This window comes from Rhea americana, unplaced genomic scaffold (genome assembly GCF_003343005.1).
Source record: "Rhea americana isolate MKP2758 unplaced genomic scaffold, rheAme1 scaffold_131, whole genome shotgun sequence".
Lineage (NCBI taxonomy): Eukaryota > Metazoa > Chordata > Aves > Rheiformes > Rheidae > Rhea > Rhea americana.
In genome coordinates, this window is record NW_028185384.1 from 809,623 (window position 1) to 825,655 (window position 16,033).

At 40.1% G+C, this 16,033-nt stretch overlaps 2 protein-coding genes across 4 annotated transcripts in view; one reads left to right on the forward strand and one right to left on the reverse strand.

Annotated features, from left to right (window-relative positions):
- Nucleotides 1-1,756: 1,756 nt before the first annotated feature.
- On the reverse strand, nt 1,757-16,027 carry KLHL28 (kelch like family member 28). 3 transcript variants are annotated; one of them, XM_085297850.1, is made up of 5 exons: nt 16,000-16,027; nt 12,343-13,241; nt 9,590-10,033; nt 6,635-6,843; nt 1,757-5,704 (listed from the first exon to the last, which is right to left on the reverse strand). In XM_085297850.1, the coding sequence occupies exons 2-5, from the start codon at nt 13,239-13,241 to the stop codon at nt 5,541-5,543; spliced, it is 1,716 nt and encodes a 571-aa protein (XP_085153976.1). In that variant the 5' UTR covers nt 16,000-16,027; the 3' UTR covers nt 1,757-5,540. The 3 variants fall into 3 exon arrangements, 2 of the variants coding, with proteins under 2 accessions (XP_085153976.1, XP_085153975.1); XM_085297849.1 differs by lacking the exon at nt 16,000-16,027 and adding an exon at nt 14,284-14,394; XR_014894914.1 differs by lacking the exons at nt 1,757-5,704; nt 16,000-16,027 and adding exons at nt 7,954-8,344; nt 14,284-14,394 and having other exon boundaries at nt 6,766-6,843.
- TOGARAM1 (TOG array regulator of axonemal microtubules 1) overlaps nt 14,433-16,033 on the forward strand; it is a 41,556-nt gene continuing 39,955 nt past the window's right edge. The window contains exon 1 of the mRNA XM_085297873.1: nt 14,433-14,519. Within this exon, the coding sequence (XP_085153999.1) occupies nt 14,433-14,519 (87 nt within the window). The remainder of the gene's footprint in view (nt 14,520-16,033) is intronic.

Here is a 16,033-nt window from a genome sequence, read left to right on the forward strand (position 1 = left end):
CAAGCTAAGAAAAAAAAATGTTTTTGCTTTGGGAGGAAGAATAACTGAAGTGACAGCTACACGGTTACTTCAGTCTGGCATAATCCATGCATGGGACTAGTCCTGGTCCTGCTCCGTATCTGCTCCCCACCTCCCTCCGCTTCACTCRCACCAAAGCTGTCATGGTGAAGCTGTCCAGAATCACAGGCAAAAATCTGGGACCCAGTCAGGGCCCAAATCTGAGGGTCTGCAGCAGGCAGGAGCCACCCTGCTCATGGGCATTGCCCATGAGAAATGTCAATCTAGGACCAAAAACATTTAGGAACATAAGTAGCAATTAGTGCAGAAACAAGTTGCCAAAACCCACACGAACAATCCACAAAAGCCAAGAACCCCCGGCACTATGTTATCTTCATTATGTGATGGAAAGACACTCTAAACCACTGCATACTGCGCAGCAATCGGCTGCGTGGCTGGTGTCAGCAGCAGGATTTCGGTTTCCACGAGACTCTGAGGACAGCAGCTGCTTGGAAGAGATGGGATCCACCTGCAAAAGCAGGGCAGAGCTGACCAACCTGGTGAGGAGGGCTGTGCCTGTTCCTGGGGGCAGCATCAGTCGTATCCCTGGCRTTACTGATGTGTTCATCTGATCTGTTCTCGGGTTGCAGAGGCGACAAAAAAAAAACTGTGCTCCAAAGTTGAGAGCACCCTGAGCAACCTAGTTGAACCTCCAAGGCTTCTGGGCTTGGAGCGTGTGCRGTGGAGGGCTGGACCAGGTGACTGACCTCCAGATGTCCCCTCCGACCTACATAAGSAAGATTTATTTGAAATTTATTTATTTATTGCCCATATCCCAGCTGCTTTGAAATTAAGGAAAAAATGTTAACTAGTAAGTTACAAGTCAGATTTTCTTGGCTGATTGAATTTAGCATTTTCATGAATTATTCAGCTAACAATTAACGATACACATTTCCAAACATACAAAATGTTGCTACAAAGTGAAAAACATGCAGTTGGTTTCTTATCATACATAAGGTGAAACAGAATTAAGTCAGCAAGCTTCAGGATATTGTAATATTCTTTAGATAAAAAGAGCAGGGAAAACAAGAACAGATCATCGGAAAATACTCTCTGATTTTCATCACGGGATAACGCAGTTTTGGCGCACTGAGACTTGAGTATCTGGCAAGCATTTAAGTTATGGTCAGTTTGTTTTCACTAGGAGAAGAAACTGATAATGGAGGGGAGAGCAAACAGGGAGGRGGGTCTTTGCAATCCCGCTAAAGGTGTGCACAGTCTCCCATTTCCTCCTGCCCCGCAGAACAAGAACAGAGTGAGGTCCCAGCAGTTCAGGACTGCACTCACAGCTGTTTCGCAGGGGGTTCTCCTGGCTTGCTTTGGGGTGGTTTGTGCCTTTCTGCATTTGGCAGCTAAGAAAGCTCCAAAACCTTGCTCTGCTTGGGTAGAAGCAATGTCTCCTGGAACCAYGCTGCTTTTACCTGCACAGGATTTAGGGTGGCTTTGATAATCTGTGATGGATGACTTAACCAGCTGCTACAAAGCTTACTGACTGATAATGAAAAAGGTACATCAGGGTCTTCCAGGCAGCTCAACCTGCCCCGCAGAGGGCAAGTATCCTCCTGCTGCACCTTCCTGGAGCTCTAGCTGTCCAGCTTGCAGTGCTGCGTGTGGGTAGTGCTGCTTTTGAATAAAAACTCAGATTACTGTGTTAGAAAAGAAATTAAAGCTGCAGTATATTTATATTCACCATCCAGCAGAAGYGTAAAAATAAGTTTTTCCCCAGGTTTATTTACTAAATTATTTCACATTCAATGAAATATTGTTACAACAATAATTACAGAGCATTATCACAATAGCAAACACATTGAGAACACTAGTAAAGAACAAGAATGCAAGTTACAGTTATTTTCCTGTTGAACTCAAATGCCACTTTTGTAAACAGTAACAAAACCAGAACATTGCTGCTAAAAAAGATGTACACATAAAAACACTCTACATACACAAAACTACATACATCATTTTATACTTCCAACCAAAGCACTCTGGTCAAGTCCGAGTACAATTTGGTATTCTCTGTACAATTATTAAATCCTGCTAAAAATTAGAGTTATCCTTGGGTTTAAAATACAGCACAGCGCATAAGGCAAAAAATAGGAATTATCATCCAGTTCTTTAAGTTGCAGTTAAATACCAAGAATTTAAGGCAAGCTTGGACATTTTGCATTGTTTCATATGATGAATGGGGACTTACAGATGGCAAATTCACAAAAGTAACACTTAAGCTATCTCCCAGTAAAAGTCAAACTATTTGTAATGCGTACTGGACACATTTGCCTCTTTAGAGATTCCAACTAGACTTTCTGAAAGAAAAGCATTCCAAATAGGAGAGACTTCAGGAAGTTTACACATGAGTATCTTAATTAAAAAGAAAGCAGAAATCCAGGAACTATATGTACACATAAAAATTCATACCCATTTTAAAGTGCTTTACAAATAATTTTGAGTGAATAAGAAATAGAACTGGATGATAATTTATAGTTGTATGACATCTTATTTGAAAATCCTTAATTTTTAAACTGCAAGACAGACATTACAGTATTGTACTTTAAGTGCTGATTTAAACTGATTGTTGTGTCTGATCTTCCTATAACCAAGCACTTCCGTGAAGAGGACAACAAGCACCCAAAACAGAAACTAAAGATGGCATAATTTAAGTGACACACAGTTCATCTAAACACAGCAGTATTCTTCATTAGGTATTCTTCCGATTCTTAATTCCAATCCTACTTACTAAAAACTTGTTTATGCTCCTATCTTAAATTTAGCAATACCACATTACAAATATTTGGTCAATCTCTATAGCCTAATTTAACATTGCTACTGCCTAGCTACAGGGAGTAAATATTTTGCACTCTTAAAAGTGTCTCAAGTTCCATAAGTGTAAGATGTTTATACAATATTGAAAAACCATCAACAAACCTCTGAACAAAGCATTTTTTTTTCTGTTGATGCCAAAGTGGTTTCTGTATCTTGCCCCGCTTTGTACATGCTGAAAATTGTTTACTAATGCTTCCAATCAAAACACATATGAGCATCTTCATTCACAGACTCCCACTGTAGTTAAGCAGTATAGACTGAACTGCAAGAAAAGTCTCCTACCAATTAAAGGCAAGAACTGTCTTTTAAGTACGGAAGCTTTTTCTTTTTTTAAATATTAGCTTGTTAAGCATCATTACCCCCAGTATATATTGGAAAAGATGATAATCAATGGCATCTCTGTGAAACTGCAAGTGAAAAGTAAAATAGCACATGTAAATATTCAACTTGCACATTTACCTGAACGGAAATGAGAAGGCAATCTATATAACAGACCAAACCATTTTCATTAAGGGCCAACCCCAGAACCGCTCCCTTCCCCTCTCCTCCCCGCACACAAACATGCAACGTACAACAATGCAGCTACTTGTGTCCTATCAACAGATTTACTGGAATAATTAAGTTATGCTATTATTGCTATATAACTAGAATCCTTAGTGGGTCAAATAAACAGCATAAAATGCTGAATTTGTTAATTTTAATTGCTTTTAAAGTCCTGCTTCATTCTACAAAACCTGAAGAATATATGCAGGATTTTTTATATAGTCTGTGCAAACGCCCATTATCTGTTATATAATTATAATGTTTTATGGTGAAAACACCCTTGTCTCCTTCACTGTTTAAAATCTGAATGTTAGCTTATGGAAGAACAAGGAAAATTACTGTCTGCCTGGCTGCAATTAGTTTTGCAGGAACTTAGAATAAATAAAGTACACTCAGAAAACCTCCACTTAGCATACTTGTAAAGAAATGGCTTTTAAAGCAACTATTTTGAATATTATTGCACCTTCAAAAATAATACTATATGAGTTTGAAAAATGAGGAGAAACAAACATTAATTTAACATGTTAAAACAAGAGGAAAATAACTCAAGGCAGAAAATTTCTTAAGTACCAGGTCTGGCAATACGCATACAGACATCAAAACAAATTCAAAACAATCATGATTCCTAGTTAAAGTCAGAAGATAAAACAAAAACCATGCTAAATTAGCTAGAACTAATACTTAATCACGTATTTTTAATAATGGTTATAACCCACACCATCACTTTCTATGCATCTGCCCAAATTTTCACTAAGTTTAGGGCTATCACTAAGACACATCTCTTCAGATTGTGGTTAATCACAGGAACCAACCTTCAATGCTCCGTCACACAGGATATGCACTTAGGATAAGTCGCTATGTCCTGCGCTTCTCATTCATTGCAAGTTACGTCAAAGGCAAGACTGCCTAAAGAGCCAGAGAAGGGCTCTTACTATTCGCTCCATACTTTTGTATTTGTGAGACTAGGAACAATAAAACTAGATCTTATAAAAAAAAAAGAAAGAAATGTAGAGCTCACTGAGTACACTGTGTTATTCTTGACAGTTTTCATAGGCACAAATGTATCAAGCAAATAAACAGAAACACTAGAACAATCAAAACGATCATGCTTTATGCATACTGCACTAAACTGGTAACAGCCTTATTGTAAGTCCTACATTTAGCACCATTTTTATATCTGAACACTCAAAAAAGCAATCATACATTCTTTTAAAAAGGGAAGTTGTACAGAATACGGGCACAATTACGCTTGGGTGAAGGATGGGACGGATTCCTTTTTCAGTATTTTGCATCATGCTATGAATGCTGCTGTGACATTTTCTGATGTCTTACTGTTGGTAATTTTCCTCTACGTTACAATTAAAACCACACAGCAGTCTAGCAAGATTAAGTAACTTAATCTGCTACTTATTTACCCACAAAAATAGAAGGGAGGGTTAAAAATGTGATTTCCCTTTAAGTCCAAAAATTTCATAAGAGGCAATAAATTTGCCTTGGAAATTTATTTTTCTAAGTAGTTAGCAATTATCTTGCCAGCCCCCATATTGGTAAAAGGGTAACAAAGGAGTGTACAGGCAACATACTATGGCATTTACTATTTACAAACCTTGAGATACAGAAACAAGGCAGCCCTTTAGTTAATTTTTTATAAAAAAWTATGAAGCACTGGCATTTTCTTAATATAAGGACACAACCAGACAACTATCAGCAAACTGTCCAATCATACAATGCATTCAAACATCTCTCATCCCAAGCACAGTAAACTTCATTTTTCATAGTAGGCAGGAGGAAGAGAGAAAAGCTCTAGAAAGTGAATGGGTTAGATATACAGTAAGGTTTCTAACCATAACCCAGGCATGTACAGTACTCACTAAAATTCACTGCCATTAACAGGATGCTATCTAAACCCAGCTGGCAATAAGTCTTGCATTCCTTTTGCTTGCATTACTAATATAACAAAGGCCAATTCCTGGAAGAAAAAAACACCCTTCCTCATTTCAATCACAATGTCACCACATTTCTCCAATTTCAGAAAAAGTAGCTTCTGGTCTCCATGAGCAAGGTATCCTTCCAAGCAGATTAAGTTCCATCTTTGCATCAGGTCCATAAATTCGTATTTTTCAAAGTGCAGTCAAGCCAAAATTGCATCGACAGTACATCATACCAGCAGAGTCCAGCCAGGTATCTGAGATAGGATCGTATTTCTGTACAGTGTTCAGATAKGATGACCCTGAATGACCTCCAACTACATAAAGGTAGTTATCAATTACAGCTGCACCGACTCCTATGAAAAAGAAAAAGATACACAATCATCAAGTATGGAAATAAATAGTACTTTTGTTCCTAAATGAAACCATAGAATAAGTTGGAAGGGACTTCTGGAAGCCAGCTGGTCATTCAGCTCAAAGCAGGGCTAACTTGGATCATGTTGCTCAGGGCTTTGTCCAGTCAAACTCTGACCATCTCCAAGGACAGAAGCGCCGCAGTTACTCTGGGCCCCGGCCAGTGTTTGACCATCCACGTAGTGAAATAATTTCTTAATATCTGATCAGAATTTGCCTTCTTCCAGCTTGCTCCCACTGCCTCACCCTTCCACTGGGCACCCCCGAGAAAAGCCTGGCTCTGTCCTGCCAGCACCCTGCCCAAGGAGCTGGGGGCAGCAGCCCCACTGCCGCCTTTTCTTAAGGCTGAACAAATTCTCCCAACCTAGGCCTCCTTAGGCTGTCTTTAAAGAAATGTATGTAAATGAAAAGTCCTCCTCTCTTCAGATCTTATTCTCCTTTTTAACTCATCTTGCATCCTCTTGCCTATGACCAAAACAATGCTGCTCTTCTGTCCCAAAACTGTCAGGCAGAGCTAAGGGACAATGTGTTATGAGTCTCGAAACAAAGTACAATAAAATAGTAACCAGAGGATTGCTGAATTTCCCTCAAAATTAGTAAAAACAAAATAGAAAATAGAATAAAAAATATTATACTATGTACAGCTCTGTATGAATAAAAACAAATTGGAATAATTAAAGAAATACATACTTGAGTAATTTATACATTCTTTCATTGAACTGATTAAGTGATCTGCATTCCAATTCACAGATGAAAAATGCTCTACAGACAAATCACCAAAACCTCGAATTATTGCAACTTCTATCGAGTCAAACGGTAGTTTGTTTCTGTAAGGATATCCGAGTTAACTGCTCAGTTTCATATGTCCCTACCTGTCCTGGGTTCCTTCATGGGTCTGCACACAGTCCACTGATTTTGATGAGGATCGTATCTCTCAATGCTTGATAAGTGTGACACACCATTGTGTCCACCTACTACAAAAATGAAGCCCAGCATGACACCAACACCAAAGTTTATTCGTTTATCAGCCATCGAAGCTACCGTCTCCCATGAGTTCTTACTCGGATCATAACGCTCCATGCTGTGRACACAAGCAAACAACTTGTAAGATTTGGATTTCAACAACATTTGAATTTTACTCCACAAGAAATCTACATTTGTCAGAGATTCATCTGATTCTGCCAGCAAATATTATTACACAAAGGAATAATATAAAGAAAAATTGCTTAAGCCAACAGAAAATTCAGCAGCGTGGATGCTTTGTACTACATACAAAGCATACAAAATACTAAAGCCAGTGTTGCTAACTCAGAAGCATCAGTCACATCCCAGGATCCTTCAGTAACACGAAGCTGGTGCAGCTGCAGGTCTCAACCGTGTTGCCAAAAAAGTTTGAAYGTGTTTTGTTCTGATACAGCAATCACAGGTCAGCCTCCTCTCTGATGCTACTACCAGATACCTTCAGGTTACATTTTGAGACAAAGTACTGCTATTATTTATAAAAATAACCCATGAAAAGCTTTTAATACATAATGCAGATCTAAAGTGAATTTATTTGGGTAACACATCAAACCAAAAGCTTCCTTGGGGCTTGCCTAAAAACAAGAGAGAGGAAAAAAAAATTTGGAGAGCATGTCCCTCAGGAAAAGCTGTGAAGAGGGTGCTGATGAAAACACTAAGGACAGAAGAGTTCCTCAGGACAGACTGGAAATGAATTAACAGAAGACATATTTTCTACCCCTGGAACTGGACTGGTGGTCAGTTGTTAATGTGCTCACAGCAGACAGCCATCCCTGTCACAAGTGCGTGTTGGTGGCGTGAGCGGGGAGGAAGGAGGGGAGAGGAAAYCAGAAGCGCTCAACAGTAGGAGAAAAGGTGCAGCCAGGTTTCTGCTACTCCTAGAGCTTGTACGAGTCTCAAGAGTGTATGATATGGCAAGTTACTTGTGTCCTTGATAACAAAAACTATTCAATAAAAATAATAAAAAGGAAAATGTTGAAATATCCATCAATAACAATAATAATAGAGTTGCTGGCAATTCCTTTCTGACTGAGGAAGACAAAAACACGATACAAAGAGTAAGGCTGCTGTAGAATTTTAATGTTGTTAAATGTTTCCTTTAAAGGTACCAGTTTGTTAAAGACATTTCTTATTCTCCCAGTAATGTCTTGTATCTCCTGAAAGGAGGTACCTGAATTTGCCCTTCAAAGACCTGCGTAGACACTGAGCATTCATCATCTGGGCACCGCTTCYGTCACGGGTTAGAGCTCAATTGCCTTCCTTTAAGGTCCATTTGTGCTACAAAGTGACAGTGCAGCGAGCGCCGTGGAGAGCTGCACGAGCACTTGGTACGCTTACTCCACTCCGATACCGATTTTGCTTCGTCTAATCAGCTACTAACATGGATAGTTCTGTACAGCACGAGGACTGCGTGGAGCTAAGAGTGACTGCATAGGAAAGCAGTGCYGTTTAATTATTCATGGCTAACTTCCCATGTGAAGAAATCTGAAGCCAATGGAAAACATTTCAGAGATGGTTTGCTTGTCTAGAAAGTACTTTCAGCTGCTACTACATCTTATAATCTAAAGTATAAAAAATTAGAATAAGAAAAGCCATACTGGGTTTTATAGAATCCAGTCACAACTATACCAAAGAGTTTTAAGWTATTGGTATTTTATATTCCAGTAATTTAAAAAATACCCTTAATTTTTCATTTGAAAACTACTTAGTTATACTTTTCTATTTGGGAACCAATCCTTTGTTTCACAAACTGTTTTATATTAAAGTATTTCTGAAGGAGATAAAAACATGTTAAGTATGAAAAGATAGGTAGAATTAATCACCAATGCAATGTTGTTATACTACACTGTTAAATAATTGATGCATCACGTTATTTATCAAATATAAGCTTTGCTTTCCTATAAGCAAAACGTTCAATTTCACCCTTTATTTAGCCATTTAGACTTTAGCCTAAATTTGCTTCCTGAAGGAACACAAGGCTGATTTGTTCCCATTGCTTAAAATGTAGAGTTAAAAAAAAAATCATTTCTTTGCATAGCTAAATACCCAGTCCAACAATCCAGACCAAGGTGGAACAAGACTATTAAATAGCATGCTGGGGCCAGGAAGCCTCCTTGTGGGTAAAAGGTCTGAAGTCAGCTCATTTCTACCCAGGAGCCAGGCCAATCATCAGCATCTTGAACTTCAGGATTACCATCAAGACTAGTTTGAGGTTCCAGTTCAGGTATATGTTTATTTTGTGAATATTAAGCATGTGAGCACTCATTTCTAATCAGTGTTTTACATATTTAAATTAACTGTGCATACGAATATTTTGCAGACTTCAGATGCAAAGATTTACCTAGCACCAGCATAGTGCCATGCACATCTCTCCAGAGAGCTTGTTAACTGAGGGCAAGCACCATGGTGTAGAGTCATCCTACCTTGGGGCCTGAGTATACGTACCCAGAAAATACTGATCTGCTGAGATACCTTAGCTGGTTATCTTGCTTGGTTAACTCAAGCTGGTTATCTTGTAGTACCTTGCTCAGTGCTATGCAGATATGCCTTAGTGCTTATCATCTTCCCTTCTTAAGGATTAAGAAAAAATAAAGTTCTGAGCTAGAACACAAAGTTAAGTCCATACAAAGACTTCCCAGTTGAATTATCAGACCGATGCTGCAGAGCAAGCAATGATGAGGCCCACTGTGGATTATCACTAATCGATCTTAGAATGTTTTTTAATTGGCTGCTGAACACAAGCTTAACAACGAGCTCTGCTGATTTCTAGCTTATGATACAGAGCTACACACATCGAAAGCACATACCTGTTCATATGGGCAGGACCATAACCACCGATAGCATATATCATTCCATCCAAGACAGCTGCAGCAAAACAACTTCTGGTTTTGTTCATGGGGGCCACTAGCTGCCATTCCTTCACTTTAGGAATGTATTTCTCCACAGTTCGTAAATAAGACTGCCCATCATAGCCACCTAAGGCGTAGAGCTCTCCTGCCAGAACTACCACTCCCAGAGTGCTCCGGCTCTCAAACATTCTTTCCAGGGACGTCCAAGTGTTCGTGTCAGGGTCCCAACACTCCACTGAATTCTCGTGCTTGCGGTAACTGATGCCTTGACACACGTGCGTTGCAATCCCTCCTACAACGTAAATTTTCTGGTCTAGGGCACATATTCCGAATTCATAGCGTGGAATGCTGAGAGGTGCCAGGCCTATCCAGGAGTCGTTCTGGGGAAAATACATCTCAACACTGAAATAGAGAAACAAAGGTTATACGAGCAAACCTAGGCTTCTGAAGCTTTGTGAGAAATGCTGAACAAAGGAACATGATTTTAAGAGAGTATTTTGTATTTCCCCTCCCACACTTGCTGTTCCTTCTGGTGCGCTGAATGTAAGCTCAATCAARCGCTGTTTAGTGGTCTAAAGGTCAAAGAACTGGGCCTCACAGTGTGAAGCACCGTGCAGTAACACAGCAAGTAGTCATGGCATCAAGTTCAAGACCTGAAAAGATGAATTTTAAAAGTACAAGACAGGMAAACTGGGGAGATGGCAAGACAGTATCACGGAAATTCAAGGGAAGACAAGACAGTGCTGATGCTGCAGGAGTTTCTGGAAGTAGGTTGTTATCAAGGTAAGCTAAAAATATAAACCAAAGGGATAAGAGGCATAAACGAACAAACAAAAAAAAACAGTCAGAGGGGGAGAGAGAGAAAGAGGGGGAGAGAGAAGCCCATGTCTATATATACACACCTACAAAAACACATTTAGAAAGTATAATTTGTAAACTTTCTGATTATATATTTTGAATACACTGTGTAATTTAAAGAAATGTCATAAAGCAGAACATTTTCAGTTTGGAATATTTGTTTTCCAAAAAACTAAGTTTACATGCATTCTTTTTAAATCATACCCAGTTTTAAAACAGGATGAATCTCTGCTACAGTCATTATAACCTAGTTATCCTACCTCTGAAYAGTTTGGTTAATACTTACAGTTAATTTAAATGAATGTCTAATATTCAAGGAAATATATCTGTGCAAAAAAAGCCCCAAGAAAATGAAGGCACTGGAGATGAAAGCCACTGACTAAGAGTCCGGAAGCAGAGACTGCTGAAACACCAGACTGGCTCTTGATAGCAGTGGCCCAGTTAAAAAAGAATGGGACTAAATGTATTCCAAGTAATTCTGTTATTACATGGCAGTGCTTGAAAATAAGTGACTATCAGCCTTCCTGTAAGCACAAATGAAAATCAAGCACAAATGAAAATTAACATCAGAATAGTGGAATTAAGGTTTCCTACTTTGCCACTTTCAGTTGCAAGAAAACTGTGGACCAAAACTATTTTAAACTATTTTTACTGATCTGTGACATTTCTGTATGTCAGGAACAACTGTTTAAAGTTATTAAAATGACAGTTTAAGAGAGACCTATATGAATAATAAGGAAAAGAAAATTTTGTATGCATTAGCAAACGGTAAATAGTCATAAAGAAAATTTCTGGTTAAAAAACACATTGGAATGTAATATTGTTACAATAATTAGAGAATCTACAAAAGAAACAGAGCTGAAGCATCACTATGTGAGGACTACTTTACTCACTCAAACAGAAATGGATTTGTTATTAAACTCACAAAATCTTTTCTTTTAATCTATAAACTCAATCCCCAGTCCCAAAGTCTAGTTCACTGCTGATCACTATCGATCAGAAAAGCGAAAATTTAACAACTTAGACAGCAGCTGGGAACTTTTATAAACATAGGAAAACATATATATTCCCAGATTTTTAAAGGTACRTGTGTATACATGTGTATATACACATACAGACACACAAACACGCACATGTGAAATGGCGTCATGGAAAAGACTACTTCAGACTAGAATATCATCCAAGATTTCAAGAGCCATTTCAGGTAGTCTACTCTAGCACAGTAAACCTTTACTTTGTGTTCATAAGAGCACGCTCAATGGCAAAGTATTGTACGTGTATTTGTAAATACGTGTAAACATGCATACCCCCACAAAGTTTAAGCATCATTTCTGGAAATGTTAATATAGTGATATAACTAAACTCAACAATATTATTAAAGTTATTTTTCTCTGCATTTCATTTCYTTTACTTAGATGAGTGTCTCTGGTGTAACAGTCTACTGGGTTTCCATTGAGAACAGGGTAAAGAAGAGAGATGCACACTTACTGATTTCTGCCAGCACAGATGAGTATTTGCTCAGTAGCAAGGATTAAAGTCATGATTACATTACAGTCAAGAATTTAACATCACTAAGAATTTCCTCTTAGCTCTGATTCATTTTAATTCCAAGCACTTTTGAGTTATCAGGAAGCATGTTTTTCACCCCCTCCCAATATTTTTCAAAAAAAWTTTTAATCAAAATGTTATGATTTGATAGTCTACAATACTAGGTAAGTGAAAATTATGTAAACTGRAAAAAACTCAAAGGATATAAAAGCAATATACAAACTGAAAATAGCCACATTTATTATCAAGACTCTCAACCAACAGAATGAAAATGGTCAGGCTTACAACTTTTTGCTATTACTTACCTTTCCAAACAAGCAAACAGTCCAGCTTTTCCTCCGACAGCACAAAGGACTTTAGGAGCACAGCGAGGTCTTGTCATCAGCACGGTCTGGTGGGAAAGTCTGTGTTCAGGCATAAAGTGATATTTTAGGGCTTCGTTCAGTAGATGCTTGCAAGTATGGTCATCACGAATGAGATGGTTTGCTTCATATAACCTTGTAAGAAACTTAACACTCAGCAGTGGCAATCGAACACAATGTAGCAGCTGTGCTAAGTACTTCTGTCGCTCCTGCACATCATATTTGATCCAAGACTCTAGTGCATAAAAAACTGTCTCTTCTGTCACCACATTCAAGCAGTCATTGGAAACAATTTCATCCAATTCAGAATGTGTAAGCTCAAAAAATTCTTCAGTCTGACAAACATCTTCAAAGTTTTGACAAATGTATTTGTTAGCAGCCAAGTAGAGGTCATGGCAGCCATAGGTCTCTGCAAAACGAGAAATCCCAATGCAATTGCCAGGATCAAGCTGGCTTTCAAGAAACGTGCAACACTCCTTCACCACAAGTTTGATTTGGAGAAGATTTGCAGCTGGAAGAAGAGACTCTACAGTGTCTTGTGAGATAAACACAGTCCCTGTGTAGGCATACTCTACTATGGCTTGCAGGGCTGCCTCGTCAATGCACTGGAACTCTACCTCCGAATTCTCCTTCTCGGAAAGGTTCCCAGTGAACATGGCTTTGAAATACGGACTGATGCTGGCAAGCACCACTTTGTGGGCATGAATCTTGACATCGCCAACTCTCAAGATAATGTCGCACAGCTCGTGATGTTGGCGAAGGATGTTCAAGCCTTGCAAAAGCTGCTCAGAATGCAAGTGGGTTAAGTTGGCAAGCATGTAGGTTGGAGACGACTGGTCCATCTGTGATAAACAAAATTTTTAACRCATTACTCAGGGTTTCATTTCAGAAGCTTCATTACTCACATCGCTTAGCATGCTACATATAACATTTAAAAACTATTTTTCCTTTTAGGCTTTTATCTTAATTAGTATATTGMGTTCCAATTTACTAAGTCCTTATGCGCTATGCTTTTATTATGCAAGACAGATCAAGGACAATCCAATGTTTATTAACTGCATATGCTATTTTAAGCTTTTATTTAAGTAAAAAAAAAAAGTTTTTTCTGTTCTGGAATAAAATGCATGATGTTGTCTGGAGCCTAGACTACCTGATGGGATTCTGCATTGGATATTTAAGAGAAACACACAGTGACTGGAATAAAGAAAGAATAGAACTGGTTTAATTGAAACAAAGTTTTTAAGAAGTTCTTAAACTAATTTGYGCCACTAATCGCTGATGTCCTATATCAGCTTGATATGCAAATGTCCAYATTTGAAGAAACCAGCTCAAATGTCATCACTTGAATGCTTTGAGCTTTAAGTCAATAAACTGTCCTTATAATTCTTTTAAATTAATGCTAGGCAAAGAGGAAACTACTACATCTGTGCCTGTACAGGAAACAGGTGCTTTGAACTCCTCCAAAAAAAAAAAAAAAAAAAAAAAAAAAAAAAAAAAAATCTCTGGCAAGACTCAGTGTTTCCACCTTTTTCCATAGACATATTTGGATCAACTACCTAACAATAATGCAGTGCTTTAAAAGAAAAGGGAAAGTTCTTGAACTTTTAGTAAAGTTCCAACATGGGTAAAAATATTTTATTGCTGTATTCCAAAATATTTTAAGTATTGTTATTGAAAAAAATCAACTTAAAAAAGGCACAAGAACAATATTTTCATGACTTGAGATGTCTGTTTCTGTACCCATTTTAAAGGGCAGACACCAAAGCAATCTTTCTTGGGTATAATCCCACATCACTGTTAGTCCATAGATGGGCAATACAGAGCACCTGCTATACCTTCCACTTCTCTGTGCACAATACYAAAATCACTAGGTACAAGGATCACCATAATTTCAGCTATATTCTGCTTCATGCCATCGTGGTACAGCCAGCCTCTGCTGTGCCTCTTTCCTGAGCGCCGCAGCCCTTTGGGAGAGGGGAGCAGTGCTGCRGGCAGCACCCCATCACTCAGGAGGGGCAAGCGCTCCGTCCGCGATGGACAAACCCCAGCCCGATCCTGCAAGGGATCAGGTCRACGGAGGATCGGGAGCCAGGCCTGCCTCCGCAGTCAGGAGGGCTGGGGTGAGCAGGGCGAGGTGCTTTCCTTGGTCAGCTCAGGATCATCCAGACGGACAGATCGAGCAAGCTGGTATCACCATTTCCAGGCCTCACGGCATCAGCAGCTGCCAACAGCTTCATGACACCACTAGTGAGAGCAAAGAGAATGAACTTCATTCCTGCCATAGCCCCACAAAATCCCCCCAAAGTTTTAGTTTGCACCATGACACCTGATGGCACTGATACCTGCTCTAATTTCAGACTCATTAAGATTCAAACGGTGCTGCCCACCACTAAGAGCTGGAGAATCAGTTCTTCACTTTATTCAGTCAGAGTTATTTTCCTGGTGAGAGAGTGGGGCACATGAATGTGTYAGAATCCTAGGCCATGAAGAAACATAACCATTGCTCTACAGAGAGCATAGCAACCATCCAGTTTCTGAATTGACAATATGATTTAATTTTATTTTGCTAAATGACTACGTGAACTTCAAAATCTCACTTCTTTTATCTTATTAAGAAGTTCATTTTTACAGTTCCTTAACTGACACTTAATTTGCAACAGGCCTACTTACAAAGCGCTTAATCCAAAAGAACAAAATTAGTTACCAACATCTAAATACAGAACATAACAGCACTGACAAAGTGAAGACTTACAGCTAGAGAAAAAACTCTCTCCTAGTACAATCCTATCCTAGGAAATACATATCTCAAAAAAAAAAATCTTTGGAGATATCTGCAAAGAACAAGATTCTATATAACATTTTCCTTACAACACCACTTTTGCAGCACTAATTGCATTTAAAGAGATATTAAACAGCTGAAACTTTATCTTCCTTTTGCATTTGCGCTCAGTTCACAGTTTTATCATATGTGTATGTATGTATCACAGAACATAAGGTAACAAGAAGTGGAAAGAAAAAGGAACGGCTAAAGTTCAGGTGCAAATCCTACAAGCACGGCTATAAATAGCTACATTCCAGTTACTCCACAGGAATAAGTGCTTTTGCACTGACTCGATGGAGATGCCTGCCGCTCCGCCTCAGCGGCGCCCTGCGCGGCAGCGCTCGCCCGCACCGCGCACCTGCCGGCGGTGACGGTATCGCCGGGCAGGCGCACAGACGCCGGCGGGCGCCGCAGCCCCGAGAGGCCCCGCCAGCGCCGGCGGCGGCAGCGCGGGCCGAGAGCTGCTGGCTCTCGCAGGAAGCGGCAAGGCGGCGGAAGGGAGCGAGAGCCCTGCCCAGCGCGGCAGACGCCCTCCTCGCTTACTGAGGAGCTGCTCGGAAGAGCCGCGGGCGCGCCGGGAGCCCCGGCGGCTCCTCCGCTCCCGGGGTGCCGCTCGGCCGCGGCAGCGCCCGGCGGGTTTTGCCGCCCCCGCCCCGGAGAGGGGCCGGAGTCGCCGCCCCGCAGGCGCTCGGGCCCCTCCGGCTCCAGACGCGCCCGGCGCGGCGCGGCGCGGGGAAGGGAAGGGGGCGGGCGGCGCTCCCCGCCGGGCCCGTGCTCACCTGCGCGCCGGGGGCGGCCAGGCCGCGGCGGGGC